At 42.7% G+C, this 17,253-nt stretch overlaps 2 protein-coding genes across 2 annotated transcripts in view; one reads left to right on the top strand and one right to left on the bottom strand.

Annotated features, from left to right (window-relative positions):
• Positions 1 to 1,023: 1,023 nt before the first annotated feature.
• Positions 1,024 to 3,019, bottom strand: cfap97d2 (CFAP97 domain containing 2). Its single transcript, XM_034110526.2, has 6 exons — positions 2,842 to 3,019; positions 2,581 to 2,680; positions 2,312 to 2,392; positions 2,021 to 2,133; positions 1,696 to 1,879; positions 1,024 to 1,574 (listed from the first exon to the last, which is right to left on the bottom strand). Exons 1-6 carry the CDS (start codon positions 2,850 to 2,852, stop codon positions 1,266 to 1,268), a joined length of 798 nt encoding a protein of 265 aa, XP_033966417.1. The 5' UTR covers positions 2,853 to 3,019; the 3' UTR covers positions 1,024 to 1,265.
• Positions 3,020 to 15,554: 12,535 nt separating this feature from the next.
• The window catches only part of fgf14 (fibroblast growth factor 14), a 117,876-nt gene continuing 116,177 nt past the window's right edge, over positions 15,555 to 17,253 (top strand). Inside the window, exon 1 of the mRNA XM_034109633.1 lies at positions 15,555 to 16,433. Coding sequence (XP_033965524.1) covers positions 16,226 to 16,433 — 208 coding nt within the window. The 5' untranslated portion in view covers positions 15,555 to 16,225. The remainder of the gene's footprint in view (positions 16,434 to 17,253) is intronic.

Raw genomic sequence — 17,253 nt, forward strand, 5'->3', positions numbered from 1 at the left:
TAAAACTGTTGAAATATAAAACTATGAAAAATACGCAACTAGAAAGACTACAAATCCCAGAGTCGCGTAAGTGATGTCACCATTGTTTTCCTCCGCTAAATATAAGAGATAAGATAACTTTAACAAGATGCCTGTGTGCTTAGTACCAGGCTGTAATCATACCAGCAATGGGTCTTGCTCGTTCTTTCGCTTCCCGTCTGATGAAAGGACCAGGAGTGGCTGGCTGGATCACGTTAGTTAGCATTACAGTCGTAGCCTTGTCATTTGTATTAGCCTTAACATGAGGTAACATCAAGTAACCCACAATGTCAAACAGTACGAGTCGTAGTCATATTTCGTGAACCCTTTGAAAAGTACTGTCACACCGGTGTGATCATTCTATAATACACCATTTAAGCCCGGGGGATAAATGCTAACGCTACATTAGCATCGGCGAGCTTTTGTACTTCAGTGGTTGACATTAAAAAGATCAGGCAGTTCAGAGAGAATCAAAGAAAGGCAGGCAGCTTTGCATGACATTCTTCTGGACGTGTTTCATTGTGTTGACATTGTGTTGACTAACCCTAAAACAGTAGTGACGGCCATATTTGTGACGTGTATTATTGTGAGAGTCTGCGAGACCAGAGATGTAGTTCATTAAGCGTTTCACACAAACAAATTACTTCACAATTTTTTTTTTTGACTTGCAAAATTATCTTTTAAATTGACAAACATCATATGTGTGGCACAATTCAAACGGGATCGAAAGATAATCTTTCTCTCTCCATTGACTTCAATACATAATTTTTCCGAAATAAGGTCCCATGGAGCTCTCCCGGAAGGGGAGGGACTTCGCCACTCTATATACAGGTAAAATAACTGTACGAACACAACAAATGTATACCATTTATTTATTACGTATTTTATTTGTTTTTATTAAAGAAACACATAACACAGACATTATTTTTGTGAAAATTGCACTCACCACACTCTACCAAAGTGTTACTGATCAATTTAAGAATGTCATACAGTTTCTAGGTCCAGTTTCTCTGTAGATAAGACTATAAGACTTTTTATTAGTCATTCGCAGGTTAACACAGGGTCAATAGTACATTCAAATGTATTGGACCATATAACGGTTCAGCTCAGAAGTAAAAATTAGTGTTCGCAATAAGAGCCCAAGACATACTGTAGGCCTATAAAGATAGAATAAAATATATTGACAATAAGATGGGATAACCTACATATCATGTACAGAAAAGCACGAGTTTGTAGAAGAAGGCATTTTATTCCTCTGCAGGACTTGAAGTTGCTGGAATGTTGGGCATTTCAGATCCATCGGCAGAGAGAATTTTAGCAGTGTGAGGGAATGTATCTGTTTTAATTTGAATGGTGTCAGAGGAACCAGGATTCTCAGCTGTATCTGGTGGATTCATTTGGTGGATTTGGCTCAGGGTCAGTCTTCTTTCTATGGTTTCTTTTCTCTTTTCCTTAGATTCTGCTTTGCCCTTGGCCTTTTTGCTTGAAGGGCTGTTTGTCGACTCATCCGCGCTGATCTTTTGTTCTTTATTACAATCAGTGCGCTTCTCTTGTCCCTGGTATTTGGCACATAAAATACAATTATAATGCTGTACAAAAAGATCATATGATTAAGTTTAAGAGGAGCAGTGCAGAACTGACAGACTGCTTGATAAATGAACGTAAGTTGGATCTAACCTTTTGATTTGTCCTTCCCTGTGGGTAACGTGCTATCCTATCCATCACCTTGAGAGTTTTGAGCCAGTTGTCATGCCAGCTCCTCACATTATAGTGTGACTTGCATTGACTCAGATGGAGAAGTATCATTTGATTCTCCTTGGTAATGCGGAGCAACTCCAGCTGTCGCTTCTCCTTGCCAATGCTACAATGTAGAGTAAACATATGCTTTACAACTGGGGTTTTGATTTCAGACAGAGGCCACCTTATTTCTTGGCAATACAACTTGTTGCCTGACTTCATTATGTATTTTTACACCGATAGCTCTTTCCCAACCTTAACTTACCTTTTTTGCTCATAATAATTCCTGTTGTCAACTCTTCCAGTTGTCTTCAAGATGTGTGAAATTGTTTCCTCAAGCATATTGTTTTCCCTCTTCATTGTCCTTTCTTCTTTAAGCTTAGAGATATTATATATGATTGTTAAAAGAAAAACATTGAGGTTAAAACATCAGAATATCTACTGGGCTATTAATATCTTATAGTTTCATCATTGGATGATTTAAGCACAAACACATTTGTTCTGAGCCTTTGGACATCATGTGAGTTGAGTTTAAAACATGTGGAGAAACAGCAACCTTTTTGGTCTTCAGTTTGTTGACAAGGTGACGATAGGTCTCTTGTGGACTTGTGTTTATTGTTGGTTTGGCTGACCTCACCTTGGGAGAAAAAAAACAATTACATTTTGTAGACACACCTCGTTTAAAGCACTGAATTATTCCAAAGAAGAGTTGGCTAATTGGGTTTGAGACTGGAATAAAAGTTTGAGGTGAAACGTTCAAAATATGGGATTTCAAGTCATAGCCAGGTATTTATTCACTTAAAAAAAACAAATATTTGTCTTAACCTTTCCCCTGTGTAATTCATATGAAGCCTTGTCCCATTTCTGCTGCAGATGTTTGTTTCTAGTGCGCAGGGGTTGGTAAGCCAGATGCTTAATTGTGTGCCTGTCAAGAAAAAACATAAACAAAAGAGCAATAATACATGCTCCCAAACTCAAAAAACAAAACACACACATTTTACAGATGTATAGTTTTGATTAGCATTATCGTCCAGAGTTAATCACATAAAAGTGAGCAGTAAGCTACATAGCCCTCGGACCTCTCACCTGACAGTCATGGCTGCCCTGGTGTCTCAATCACAACTCTTCGTCTGACCATAGGAGTGTGTTCATGCTCTGAAGCGTCCAGGTCGACTGGAGCTCAGACACTGCAGTCTGTTTTCTGCCAGTCATACATGGTTGCCATGACAGCAGCTGGGAGAGAGCGGAGATGAATGGTTTCAAACGATGCTTAGCAAGTTCCACACAGAGAAACGCACACAGGCATAGAGATAGGCTAATTAGTGAGGAGGCTGTTTAGAGAGTGACTGTAAAACGAGCTGTAGTTGAAAGCTGAACATGAACTGGCATACAAACTGAATTTTCTAAATGTGTTCATACTATTTTAGACTGCTCATGCCTGCAATAAACATACAAAACAATGTGACACCAATTTTTGAGCACTGGTCATACTTCTATTGGAGACAGAGTTCACTGGATCTGTTGACCACATTTATCATGAACATGAAATGAATAACTCAAATGTAGAAGTATAACATTGAATGAAAATGCATGACCTGATTGAATGAATGAGGTGAGGGGCATAGGCTACTGTATTTTGCATCTAGCTGCATTAAGGCAACTACAGCCTTGGTGACAGTTACTGGGAAACATAACCAAACAAACACACAACAGTTAATACACAAAGACACCCACAGAAAAGCAGCTGGCATGCAGGGTAGGTTTATGTCTGATCATAGCAAGGGAACTTTAGTTTTTTTACAGTCAGACAACTATAATACATATACAAAACAACAGCAAATCTACACATAGCACTGCACGCTATAACATGGTATACTGTGTTTTCATGTTGAATATCCAATATTTTTTCAGAATAGTACATCACAAGAGAGCATATCACCAACTATTTTTGAATGAATCTCATTGAGGTGACTTCATGAATGAACAAATATATTACAACATTGCCCCCTACTGGCTTTGAAGATGATTCTTGAGCTAACAACTGTTAATAATTCAAATGCTATGCCAGACAACTAAAGCTCTTATGAAACTGTAATAGATCATTATGTCACCCTTTTCATGCGCCAACTGAATTCAATGTGAACAGGATTCTGTGTACTGGCAAAATGAACTCTATATTTATATATAGAAAGAACCTATACTCCCAACCTGTGCAGCAGAATGTCAATACACAAAAAAATATGCTGGCAAATGATTGAACACCTATTCTTTAACGAGTATATCAAAGAATATGAGTTGTTGTAAAGCTGCCATGGCGAAGGGTTTCTTCATGTCTGACGGATGTCTTCACAAGCCAATTAATTGTTCCCACGCGGTCACATCTCAGTGCATAGGAAGAGTCCTCATGAATGAATTATAGGCAGTAAAATGCTTCCAGTCCAATTTATGACTTTGTTGTATTAGAAGACACGTGTTGATGGGACAGATGGGAGATACAAGGGAATTAAAATAGGGACTGGGACTCAATATCCCACATGCTTTCCTTCTTTCCTTTCGTATCGTATCATAACTTTAACAAGATGCGTAGATTGTATTTCCAAAATATAAAAATGCCTTGTCAATGTATGTAGCCTCAAGTGGAGAAACGGCTAAATTCACATCCACTATAATGATTGAGGCGTGCTTCTATAATGTAACTTCTTTCATATTTGTGCCTACAAAACTATAGGTTACTTACGTAACCCCAGTTTTAAGAGTAACATGAAGTGAGATGTCTCACTATGGGATGCGCCTCTTCGCGGAGCAAACAGAAGCATCAATCTCATTACGCCAATCCTGATTGGCTGGTGATCTTGACGTCAGCGTCAGGGAATTCACCCCCTATAAGTAGCTTGCGCCACGACGCATGCGTCATTCAAAATAAGCTCCTCTTCTCGCTTCCCCGTAGCAAGGAGGGCCGTTTGGTGAGACATCTCACTTCATGTTACTCCGAGTACTGGGGTTACGTAAGTAACCTATAGTTCTCATTCATAACACTCCGTTCGATGTCTCACTATGGGAAATTGTAGCTCCCGTATTGCCAGACGAGCTTATCTTGAAAATCACCAAACCAACCAGAACTTTAACAGGTAGAGCTCTGACTCAACCAGGTGCCCAGCACTGCTTGAGTCACACTGGGAGTAGAATGTCCAGACTGTTAAGAGGCGGACAAAAGTGAGCGGCGAGGACCAGCTCGCCGCTTGCACCAATGTCTTGGATGGGAGACATCCTGGACAGAGCCCAGGATGCAGCCAGACCCTGAGTCGAAAGAGCTCGCGGACCCGAGGGTGCCTGCGGACTCTGACTCGTATGGGCCCCAAAGCAATTGCTTCCACAAACCAGTGGGAGAGTCGTTGCTTAGTAACAGACTTGCCCTTATAAGGGTTAGCCCAGGACACAAGGGGTTTGGTCATTATGACGAAGCACCCTTGATCCGTCCCTGTACGTGCGCAAAGCACAGGCTGGACACGGCAAATCCGGCCGCTGTTCCCCAGAGGAATACAGTGGCGGGGAGGATGCCTCAATGTCAAATATGGTACCTGAACCAACCGCCTTAAAATAAAGGCAGGGTTGGGCTTCAACCACACTCTGTTTGCCCTGGGGCGAACTGAGTGCCTGAAGACTGTACAGATAGCGCATGAGTGCCACTGGCTCGCTTGGCAGCTGCCAGGGTCAGCTTCATGTCACACTGTAGCCAAGCGCTCTGGGTGTGCGCCCCCCCCGCTTGGGACAGTATGTCCCTGCATAGTGGGAGCTGCCATGGCTGCCCGCACAGCAGCTGATATATCTCCGCTAGCCAGTACATAGCTGGCCAGTGCGGAGCTATCAGAATAAGTGTGTGGCGTTGCTCTCTCACTCTGGCCAGAGTTGGAGGTATCAGAGCCAGGGGTGGGAACGCGTACAGAAGGCCCGGGGGCCAATTGTGCGCGAGTGCATCCACGCCTAACGGTGCATTTAGATAATAATAATAATTTCAATTTATATAGCGCCTTTCACGAAACCCAAGGACGCTTAAAGATCATGCATCGAAAATTCATAACAGATCCCCTGAAATGCGAATCTCAGATATTTCCTGTGTGGGTAATATACTGGGATGTGAAAATACGCATCTTTCAGGTCAACTGATGTAAACCAGTCATTTTGTCGCACGAGCCGCAGCAGAGATGTGTGAGTGAGCATTCTGAACTTATATCTTTTTAGATATTTGTTCAGAGCCCTCAAATCAAGTATTGGCCGAATTCCGTTCCCTCCCCGTTAGGGAACGAGGAAGTACTTGGAATAGAAGCCGCCCTGACTCTGCTCGGCGGGTACAATAGCTATAGCCCTCTTTTCTAGGAGTGAGAGAATCTCTCTTTCCAGAATATGGGCTGACTCTCCTCGGGCCTGCGAATGCAGAATGCCCGAGAAGCGAGGGGGGGTGACGGTAACTTGGAGTCTGTAGCTCCGTGTAACTGTCTTGAGAAACCCAAGCAGATGTCGTGAGCATGTCCCGCTGTATGCTCCTTAGAGCCAGCTGAGATAGATTAGATAGATTCAACTTATTGTCATTACACAGTACAGGTACCATGTAAGGAAACGGATTCTCTGCATTTGACCCATCCTAGTGTTAGGAGCAGTGGGCTGCCATTATGTACGGCGCCCGGGGAGCAGTGTAGGGAACGGTGCCTTGCTCAGGGACACCTCGGTAGCACTTGGTCTTTCCGAGACTTGAACTGGTGACCTTCCAGTTGCCAAGCCAAGTCCCTATGGACTTCGCCACCACCGCCCAGATGTCACGTCTCTTCCCCTCTGAGTCTCTATTTGTTGTGTTATGGGGCCCTCCAGTGTCTGAGCACTGTGGTGCCCCATTTCGACAATCCCCACCGACACTGCGCATGCACGTGACGGTGGCGGCTTCACGACCCCAGCCGGCACTGCGCATGCACGTGACGGTGGTGCCTTTACGGCCCCAGCTGGCACTGCGCATGCGCGTGACGGTGGTGCCTTCACAGACCCGTCAATTGTCCGCCCTTTGAGAGGCCGTAGCTGCTCTCAGAAGGGGAACAGTTGACGGACTGTTTATTGTTTTTCTTTTCATTTTTTTGAGCTGCGCCCTTGGCTCGAAGCCTGGATGCGTCAGCGGAAAATGTTTTATGACAGAAAAATCAATAAGTGTGTGACATGTGTTTATGCGGACTTGAGGATGGTGTTGAGGCATCTCTCGAGGCGGCGGGAACACATTTAGAGCTGGGGAACCGTAGACTTCCAGCTCTGTCACAGAGGGGAGAAGGAGGGGCTGTCACGCCGCTCGCTTCTTCTTCCTCGACTGCTGGCCGAAATTCTGGGTTGGCTGCGCCTGGGCTGCAGCCGGAACCGGAGATTTTCTAGGCCAGCTCGCCCTCGTCCCCTGCCTGGGCTGGGGACTTGGGGCGGACTGCGACCTCTGCGTTTTCGGTATTTTGAACCGAGCAGGGTTCGGGGCAGCTTGGACGAAGGGCTGCCGCTGCAAAGGCAGCGGCTGGGCCATATATCCTCACAGAGCTCCGCTTGGTATGCGGTTAGCAGTGAGGAAACGTTCAGAGCCCTGGCGGACAACGCTGCGGCTCTGTAGGACCGTTCAGTCATGGTCGACTGGAAACGGTCCACCTTCGCTGGCAGCGTGGGGTTCCTGCTTGGTGACGGGCCAATCCTCGGTAGGAGGTGGGCTGCCACCAGCAGTTCCATCGGCAGTATGCGGAGCAGGCCGAGCCTCCGCGGGCGAGACCATGGTGAGGTTTCGCCGGGAGCTCCCGCCTGGTGAGGCGTGGGGCTCCGTTCCCGCGTCTCTTGCTGCCACCGGGTCCCGGCCTGACACGGCGTGGGATCCCAATTCCGCAGCTGCCGCTGTTATTGAGCCCCAGACCGACACAGTGAGGGGCTCAGTCTCTGCGGCGGACGCCCCCGTGTCTTGATTGCCAAACGGCGAATCAGTGGACATGAGGGAGTCCTGTTCCAACAAGCTAGCTTGGTGTGCTAGCCGTCGGTGGAGGCTCTTTCGGGTGAAACGGGCACAATGCCCGCACGAGCCGGGGTTGTAGATAGCTTCCTGGGCGTGTTCCAGCCCAAGGCAGGACGAGCAGACCTGGTGTGAGTCTGTGCCTGCTATCTTCAACCCGCAGCCGCATGACCGAGACTCCGAGTCCCTGACTCCTCTGGTGTGAGGGGGAGAGGCGTCCATCTTGTTCGCCTCGTGGCGTGGAGAGGACCCGCTCATAACAGGTACGTCGTTGAGAGAAAAGTGTTACCAACCCGTCCTTAATCCGGAGAAAAAGGGACGGTGTGGGTCCTTTGTTCTCAAAGAATATTGACTGGTGTGTCAATATACTTCTAATCCTTTTCTCCTCCGTGAGAGAGAAAAAGAAAAGCGTCCTCGCTACCGTGGTGACGGTAGTAAGGGGAAGCTAGCAACAGGTGTGTTGCTAGCTTGACCTAAACCTACCTTACTTTCCGGGGAAGAGAACGGCGAGGTCGATTTCAATACTAACTGGCGTTAGTATTACCGTCTTCCTGCAAAGCAGAAGGAGTAGCCGGTGAGCGCCCGTCGACCGAAATGGTTATATTTGGGTTCAGTCTGTGGACCGTTAAGCTTGCCCGGCTACTATAGAGATGTGCTCTGAAGCGAGAAGAGGTGTTTGAATGACGCATGCGTCGTGGCGCAAGCTACTTATAGGGGGTGAATTCCCTGACGCTGACGTCAAGATCACCAGCCAATCAGGATTGGCGTAATGAGATTGATGCTTCTGTTTGCTCCGCGATGAGGCGCATCCCATAGTGAGACATCGAACGGAGTGTTATGAATGAGAACTACTTGCCATGTTTACTTTTTTTTCCACAATGACTCACAGTTGATGTCTTGTGATTGGGATTTGTTTGTGATCAAGAGAAATGAATCTTTCCTATTAAAAGTGAATTTAAATCTCTATGAGTTTACCCAAATGTATCACAATTATAAAACGCAAAATGATTGACTGCTTAAGCAATCAACCCTTTTAAAGTAGATATCAAGTAGAAGCAGCTCCTTCAGCAGTTACAGTCTATGTTTATAGGCCTGCAGCCACTAAGCATGTCTGGACTATGAGGTACTCTTCGTGAAAAGGTTCAAGCTATGTCAAGTAACATATGTTTTTGTGTGTGAAAAGCCAAGTTAATACCACAAATTCAAGACCTAATGTGTTCCTGTGATGGCAGACTTAATTTGACCCTTTATAATCACATACATTCACTGCAGCATGATGTTGCCACCATCAACTTTCAGGTTGAGTAAAGAGTGGTATATTTCTGTTTCCACCATACATCAGATTTTAATATATCACTAAAGATAAATGTTTGTCTTATACCCACATGCATTCTGGCAATCACTAGCACAAACTCCATCCATTAACTCTACATGCTTAAGCTTGCAGGGTGCTTGAGTCTATCCCAGCACACACTGTGCACGAGTGCGACCATTTATAATACCATTCATAGCTTTGGGAAAAACATAGTCTCTACTGTGCTTCACATAACCTGTATGCCTTTGCTCTGTAGAAACAGGTGCACCCAGAGGAAAACCATACAAGCGAAGAGAGAACATGCAAAGACATAAAAGCACAACATATTTTTTTTTACTACCCACACAAACACTTTGAGCATAGGCAGCTCTCAGCAGATTTACAGCTGTTGACATTAAAATCATTAAATAAGCAAAAGCACTTGATTACTCACACGTCATATCGATTCAACTTACAATACCACCTCTAAAAACAACCGGTTTCAGCATGGATTCTTCATAGGTGCTATTTTAAAGGGGGGAGAGGCTCATTCAAACAAGTGTTTTTTTTTATTTATCCCTGATTAAAGTTAGTTTTTTAATGATCACTGTGAAACAAAACTGAGTTATATCCATTGTCATTGAATGTGGTAAAATACAAAATAAATATCTACAAAATATAAATACTTTTTGTAGGCTTTGTGCGTATCATGTTCAATTAAGATGGGAGATAAGGATGCTTTCAAGATGACAAAGCTTGTTTTCTTGTCCTGAATGGCTGGGGATGCTTCTAGTTCCAGGTAAGTCTCAATGGTGCACTAGTGGATCTTCCATTGCACCATCGTGGGACTAAGACGGTCTCTTTGGGATGGGAGAGGCACAGGAAGTCCTGATACAAATAACAAAAACGTGTTTTTTGTTTGTAAGATGAAGATAGTTTAATCCTTAATAATAATATAAGCCTAGATGGACAAATGTATGTATGTGGAAAATAAAAACATTTGTAAATGGTGACCATGGTGTATTTCCTTTGTCTTTATCCGATGGATATTCAAATCCATTACCATTACTATTTGATTATGTTATTTAATAGAGTTAGGCTTTTTGGCCAGAACGTCAGTGAGATCAGCAGGAGAGTTGGTATTTTTTTTTTTTAAATCTGTGTGATGGAAAGTGACTACGGTAACAAGTCCCAATAGAAGATACTGTTGAGGTGACTGTATCACGCTGGCTCTAAGCCTCATTGTTAGGGTTACTGAACAGCTATGCGATGGAGGAGTTTCATAACTAAGCCTTATAAAATCACAAAAGAATATTGGTTTGTTGGAACAACCAAGCCTTCATTTTTTTTCCATGTGTACCCCTCACACCTCAGTTGGTCAAAATGTATCACTTCATTAACATGGTGCGGCTATGAATGGGGAACCTTTGCCAACAGAAGCTCTCTCCTCAATCCTTTATAGCTCTCTTCTCCATGGTGATCATCTATCAGATTGGTGTTGTTGAAGCATAACAAACCCTGTCTTGACCTTTTTAAAAATAGAAACAGACATTAGAGACATCTCGGGGCGCACTACTTACTTCTTTCAGAGTTGGCCCTGTTCTACCTTTATCTCGTGTGATAGGGCACGCTGTACATCATTTTTTAATGGCATCAAAAAATGTAAAAAACACTTCATGTTTCATGTTTGACTTTTGCACAGGAGTGTTATCTTTGCTCCATGACCTGCTCCCTGATTTTTGTGAAAACCTAAACCAGAATTATACAGTTCCCCTAGTTAACAGTCAGAAAACTTCAACCCTAACCATATCTGAAAACCCTTCACACTTAATTTATAGTTAGCAGTTTTAAAGTCACCACAATTTTCAGCTAATGGATGGTAGAATAGGTAATGACTCGAAGGCACGATACTCTCAGCCCTGCTGCTGAGCTAAAGAAGAGTAGATGCCATGACTCTGAAATAGGCTTTATTCCTCTAAAAATGGCTCTTCTGAAGACCGTTTGTAGCAGTTGCACTTCCTTCTGAATGCAGGAAGTTTGCCCCATTTTAATACTCAACCCCATACAGGCCTATATCCCAGATAGATATGTGCTATGAAAGGGTATAAATAATGAAAGAAGCAGCCTTTCCAAGTTAAAAATTGCTGTTGCATAACAGTGGAAAGAGTTTTGAGGATGATAAATTAATGGGAGTGAGGCCGAGTAGTAACATGCTGGACTAGTCGGCTGCAGTGAGCTAACAGAGATTTATGTTCAGTGTAAATGTAACCTTGGATTTGTTCACAACTATACATGTTCTCCTGTTACCCCCGGCAACTTCACCTCCTCGAACAGCTCAGCGTCTTGGTTACTGGCAAGGTCCCTCTTCCTTGTAACTCGGTATAAAATCTGCAGAAAAACAAAAAATTATCTCAATTAACATGAAACTGAAATATATAATGCTCCTCCATGTGATCCTGATTCTTATGATCCTGGTTGGCTCTATGCACAACTTTAAGCTGTATTATAATGTCAACCCCTTACTGTTTTCATGAACTGAGAACTTAGCTATCAATAACAACAACTTTTTTTTTACCAGGCTGTATTTGTTTTAGTTGGGCATTTTAACTGAATTTCACAAAGGGGTTAATGGTTATTTTCTTGCTTTTGGAGCCAGCCTGAACTGGCCATTCAAGGATTATTCAGTTGTAGGCACTTCCTCATTGGAGGTTGCCTCTTGGTTTTAGTAGATGTTAAGTTATTTTGTTGTCACGCAGACCCTTTTAAGCTGTCCTACTTTGTTGAATTGCCAACCATGACATTCACATGGTAGACAGATGTAAGCTGTAAGAATATTGTACAAACACAAAGGCCTTGGATTATGATAACATGGTCATGACACATTGCTTTATATCCTGGTGGATATAATTCAATTGTGTGTCTAACTTTCCATATTCACTGGATGTGGGCTTGCTTTAAAGTGGAGTGCCTGCATTTTCAATAGGCCGGTGTCACTATACCCTTATCTCTCTGCAATAAAGAATACTGTTGGTTACAATGGATTTTAAAGAGGAGTTGGTTATTATGTGTGTGGGATTCCTCAATTTGTCTTATTGGTCTTTTGCCCTATTAGTCACAATGTGGAGGCACTGGAGAGGTTTTAAAGTCTAAACATCGCATATGATGTGATGTTTTGGCCAAGTACCAGCAAGTGGTAACTGACAGTGAATAAAATAATATGTGTTAAACAAATAAAATATTCAGAAGGCAAAATGTTAATGTGTTGTGTCTGCCAATCTGCCAATTCTGATCAAACTGATATTTGTAGATTTGTGCGATACAAGTTGCCAGATACATTGTACTCTTGCAGTTTGAGCCTAGTGGAGCACAGGAAGTGATTCTGCCCTTCAACTGTGTCTTTGAACAAGGGAATGAATGAATTTCAGGATAAATAGAGGTCATTTTGGGTTGGTATTTTTAGACTGTTTACTGTCTGTGTATGTGTGTTGAGTTTGAATAAAGTGTTTGGTCATAAATTAGTTCACAGCAGCTGTTCATTTCTTAGTGAACACTTGCCCTAAGCAATGCCAAACCAAGCTCATGCTTCTCCTGTGATTGGTAGATGTCTTGGCTGCGGGTGCGTTGGGCGCAGTGGAGCGGATGGTGTTAATAGTTCTACTGAACATGTGGTCTAGAAATCCCTTAAAGTATAGACATGGCAAGGGCAAAGTTGCACACGTGTCTAAATTGGACTATATCAAGATGATTATGAAACGTCATGGTTCGGTTTGGTTTTTTTCCGCTTTAAGGACAGAATGAAAACACTTATTTTAAATTATAACACAATACCAATTAATGATCCAGAAAACTGTACATTGCCTTGCCCAGTTTTTCAGCATAGTCCAAAATAGTAGTATGTACATTTTTTCAAGTGTTTTTTTTTCTTAAAATCACAGTCCTTTCATCATTAACCAAGATGACATGGTGCTTTACAATGCTGTAGAAGAGGGCACTTTTTGGGCCTATTTATTCATGCAACCTTTCGATATTCATTACATTTGGAGAAGAACTCTTATTTAAATTAAAAGCAAAATGATAGGCCTTAGCTTATTTTGGTATTAACCATTGATGTGTGGATGCATTTATGCTTTAAAGTGACTTATTCATGTTGATTCAATACTCATTTTTAAGCTAAATTCATTATGCCTACTACCAACTTAGTTATGTCACATCAGCCAAATTACAAATACCATACTATGCGTGTGCAGACTGTTACTAAGAAATCCAAAAATAATTAAATTAACTGGTGTTATCAAATACCTCTCTAAATATTCATATATGTTTTCACATTAGATGATATGATATGAATCTCTCCATATATTTCCAAATGATAACACTCTTGCAATCTTCACACTCCCCCACGTGTGAGCCTTTTTAAATGTGTACAGTAAAACCAAAGAGACCATGAGAAAAACTAGAACCAGTCTATTTATCTCTGCATCTTAAATCAAGTTGTTTTTTTCCCCATCAGGAGAAAAGAGGCTGTTAAAAAGTCACAAGGGAGCCACTTCCTGCTGGCCGCAGCCTGGGCAATCAAAAAGAAGTATTCTAATCATCGCTGACAAAATTGTCAGACGATATCCTCCAGGGTGCTATGATACTTTACATTACAGTAGACAGATCGATAGTGAGGATGACACGAGAGGCCACTGCAGAGGGAGATAGCCGGAGAGCCTGCAGTGCACTGCTCCACTACGGCTGATCCCCAATTAATCCAATTGACCTTATAGGACACATGCGGATGTAAGTCTACAGCACACATGTAAATGTCTTAAATAACTGCATCACTTTGCAGTATACTGGATATTTGTGTTCTGGTGTATGTACACTTAGTGTTTTAGCCGGTAGACAACGTGTACAAACTCCATCAGTAATTGAAAAATTGACTCTTAAAATCAATAAGGTATTCTTTACAGTTGGCCTTTAAAGAGTGACACAGCGAACACATAATGATGTCTAAAGAAAGTCAATCAGGAAACATTTTGTATTAAAGTGGCCCACACCCCAGAGGAACCGGTTATCACATGCATCTGACAAGACCTGTGTGCCGCAAAACTAGGTCAATAAAGTGGATTAATGCTGTAATTCTGAGATGAACACACAACCCCACTAATGAACTCCTCCAGTTTCTCATCAAGCTTCCTGCACTGTGGTTAATATTGTTTGCACAAACCTCGGCTTCTGATCACTCGACATTACGTTAAGCCTTTGATTATAATTCTTCCACGCAGTTCAATAGTAATAAGCTGTCCATAAAAGGGACATGATTATGAAAAATAGAGGATCTTCAGAGCCATATAACGTAAAGGTATTACATGTCAGATTGATACACGTTACATGGTTTTTTCAGGTCATTTGGAAAATGGAAGATCAATGATAGTGCAACATTGTTTACATATAAGTACATATCAGCCTTTTACCGTAGGCTTATATTTACAGCAAATCACCTTATAAGTAGGAATTCAATACTCATCCCTTACTAATACATTGAAAATAACAGGAGAGAAGGAAAAAAACAAAAAAATAGGTCACTTTTTTGCTAGGGCAATAATGCTGGTCATTTGTATTCCTTATCCTGGCAAACAGTATCTAACACCGAATCAAAACTATATCGAGCAACTAATGGGTCCACTTCCAAACACTGGCAGACAAAATGACTCCTGCCATTTGTGCTTAAAGGGAGGGATTCCTGCTGACAGATGATTAAATCCTAGTAGGGAAATATGCAACAAATACAGGAGGGGAAATAGCAAAAACACGACTGGTTCCAAATTGTATTTACAATCTGCGTGTCTAGAGGCAAAAGTTCAATGTTTCCACAAAAGACAAACACTTTCTCTCTCCACAACACCTGACCGGAGAGGGTGGGCATAATCAGGGGAGAACACTGTTTTCTTCTCCCTTAGTCTGTGATGGAAAACCTTTAAATCCTTAGGGAAAAGTAGTCATACAGTGGAAACAGTTGTCACGAGCAACACTAGTCAGCCCCTTAGAGATGAGGGAACAAAAACAGTGGAGAAGGAATCTAAACATATTGCATCTGAATGTTATGTCAAACAAATGATAACCATTTTGCTCTGAAATCTGTACCATTTCATATTGTAGAAGACTCGTTTTTTAAGATGTCATTGTATGTGTTGAAGTACATAATTATGTATTTATAACAATTCATTGTTTATCATCACTTTATTGGTGGTGGTAAGTAAAGTTGAATGCATTTTCATGTATCTATGCTGCATCATAAGTGATTATAATATACTATGGTATGTGCAGGACACAGACTTTTGCATAAAATCCCCGCATGGTCATTTCCAAGAATTCAAACTGAAACGACTTGGGACAATAGTCTCGTGAGTGCGATCCTAAAAAAATCCGAGAGCATCACTGAAATGACGGCGAAGAAACCACGTGTTTACGTAATGGAAAGCCAATCTTTCAATGTAACCCCTCCTACAGGTCTATTTCTAACAGAGGTCCGACGCTGAAGGAAATTCATGCAAATGTTTATAAGCGCACCGTACTTTTTGGAGATGCTAGTGGCGTGGTGCTGATACAGCTCAAGAGGAAAAGACCCCACAAAGAAAGGAAGAAACGCACACTCCAAGAATCACGGACACACACCAAGAACCCAAGCCTGGCTTTTTACAGAACCGTTGCAGTGTGGGACTACAAGAAATGAGAACTGAGGTTGGCGTTATCTGACCTCGCCAAAGCAGCTGGTTTACAGGACACAAGATTTGGACTTGATCCGGCAATGTGGTGTTTTGTTGGGGCTATCATTGCAGCAGTCTGTGCATAGGATGCATCCTCCCTTGGCTTTTGATGCTGTGCAGATCCACCCTCCTCTCCTCAGAGTGATGAACTAATAGGCAATGGTTTTGTCCTCGGAAATCCACCGTGTTTTACTGTTTTCACGTTAGTTGTGTTTGTTTACTGGCGGCCCGTCTCCTCCCGGTGCGACACATGCAATCTATAGAGTATATTTTCTATTATCGACTAGTTGAGGAGGAATCCTTTATACGCCAGAAGAAGAAAACAGACCATTGTTTCGAAGTCTCACAGATACTGAATATTTTGACACGTGAATGAAAGCGCATAGGACTTGGATATAGCCTATTTTTTCTATGGTACAATTGGTAGCCTTGTCCTGGAAAACTGATCCAATTGTGTTATTATGCAACCGCAAGGATCTCATCTATATCTGGGTGTTTAAGCCACTGGATTGCTCTTCGCCCAAATCAATGTGGTTTCTTTGGAACATTTTCAGCAAAGGAACGCATATGCTGCAGTGTCTTTGTGGCAAGAGTCTTAAGAAAAACAAGAATCCAAGTGGTAAGCTCATCACCATTATGCCTACTCCTCCGTTTCGCTGTGAACCGGCGTTGTGCGTGCATGTGTGAGACAGTGTGTGTGGATCTGCGTTATTTTTGTTTTGTTGTAATAGTGATAGATCTGCAATCATATTTATGCAGCGAGTGGATCATGCAGAGGCGCTGGGAGGGGGAACAACTTATTCTGTGCAGCTACTATCGGCGAGCCCAGGTTTGGGGACGCGCAGCGCACAGACACAAAAGACCCCCCTGCATCACCACGGCACCATGATCTCCTAACTTTTTTAATAGCGCTCACGCTCACGCGCACACATGCACGCGCACACACACACACACACACACACACACACACACACACACACACACACACACACACACACACACACACACACACACACACACACACACACACACACACACACTGGATACTGTTTCAATTGAGCAAATCCACGCACAGTTATTCTGTCCAACGTGATTCCCCCTAACCAGATTATTCCATCCCCGGGTTTACTGCAGCAGCATTCCCCCCTCTGCAACACCACTTCTCGATTAAATGGGCTACTCGCTGTGTTTTCGGCATGACACTCGGAGGAGACAGACAGTTCTTTCATGTCTCTCCCTCGGCTGTTGCAGGCCAATATTCATCATGCGGAAATGTGATTTTATATGAGCGCTTGAGTTGATTTTGTATTAAAGAAGCCAGCAGCTGAGGTGCGAGTAAGGCATGTTGAAAGGAACTGGGCTCCACTGCACTAATGCAAACCCTGCACTTGAGCAGTCGAAATGGTTTCTATTCAAATCCCCTTTTTGGTAGAAAGGCG

This window comes from Pseudochaenichthys georgianus, chromosome 21 (genome assembly GCF_902827115.2).
Source record: "Pseudochaenichthys georgianus chromosome 21, fPseGeo1.2, whole genome shotgun sequence".
Classification (NCBI taxonomy): Eukaryota; Metazoa; Chordata; class Actinopteri; order Perciformes; family Channichthyidae; genus Pseudochaenichthys; species Pseudochaenichthys georgianus.

Bases quoted from the DNA above. Each gene is read 5' to 3' on its own strand.
- cfap97d2 (XM_034110526.2), bottom strand. The intron at 2,393-2,580 runs GTTAAGACAAAT...TTTTCTCCCAAG, and splicing joins ATGAATTACACAGGGGAAAG to GTGAGGTCAGCCAAACCAAC. The intron at 1,575-1,695 runs GTTAGATCCAAC...GCCAAATACCAG, and splicing joins AGGGAAGGACAAATCAAAAG to GGACAAGAGAAGCGCACTGA.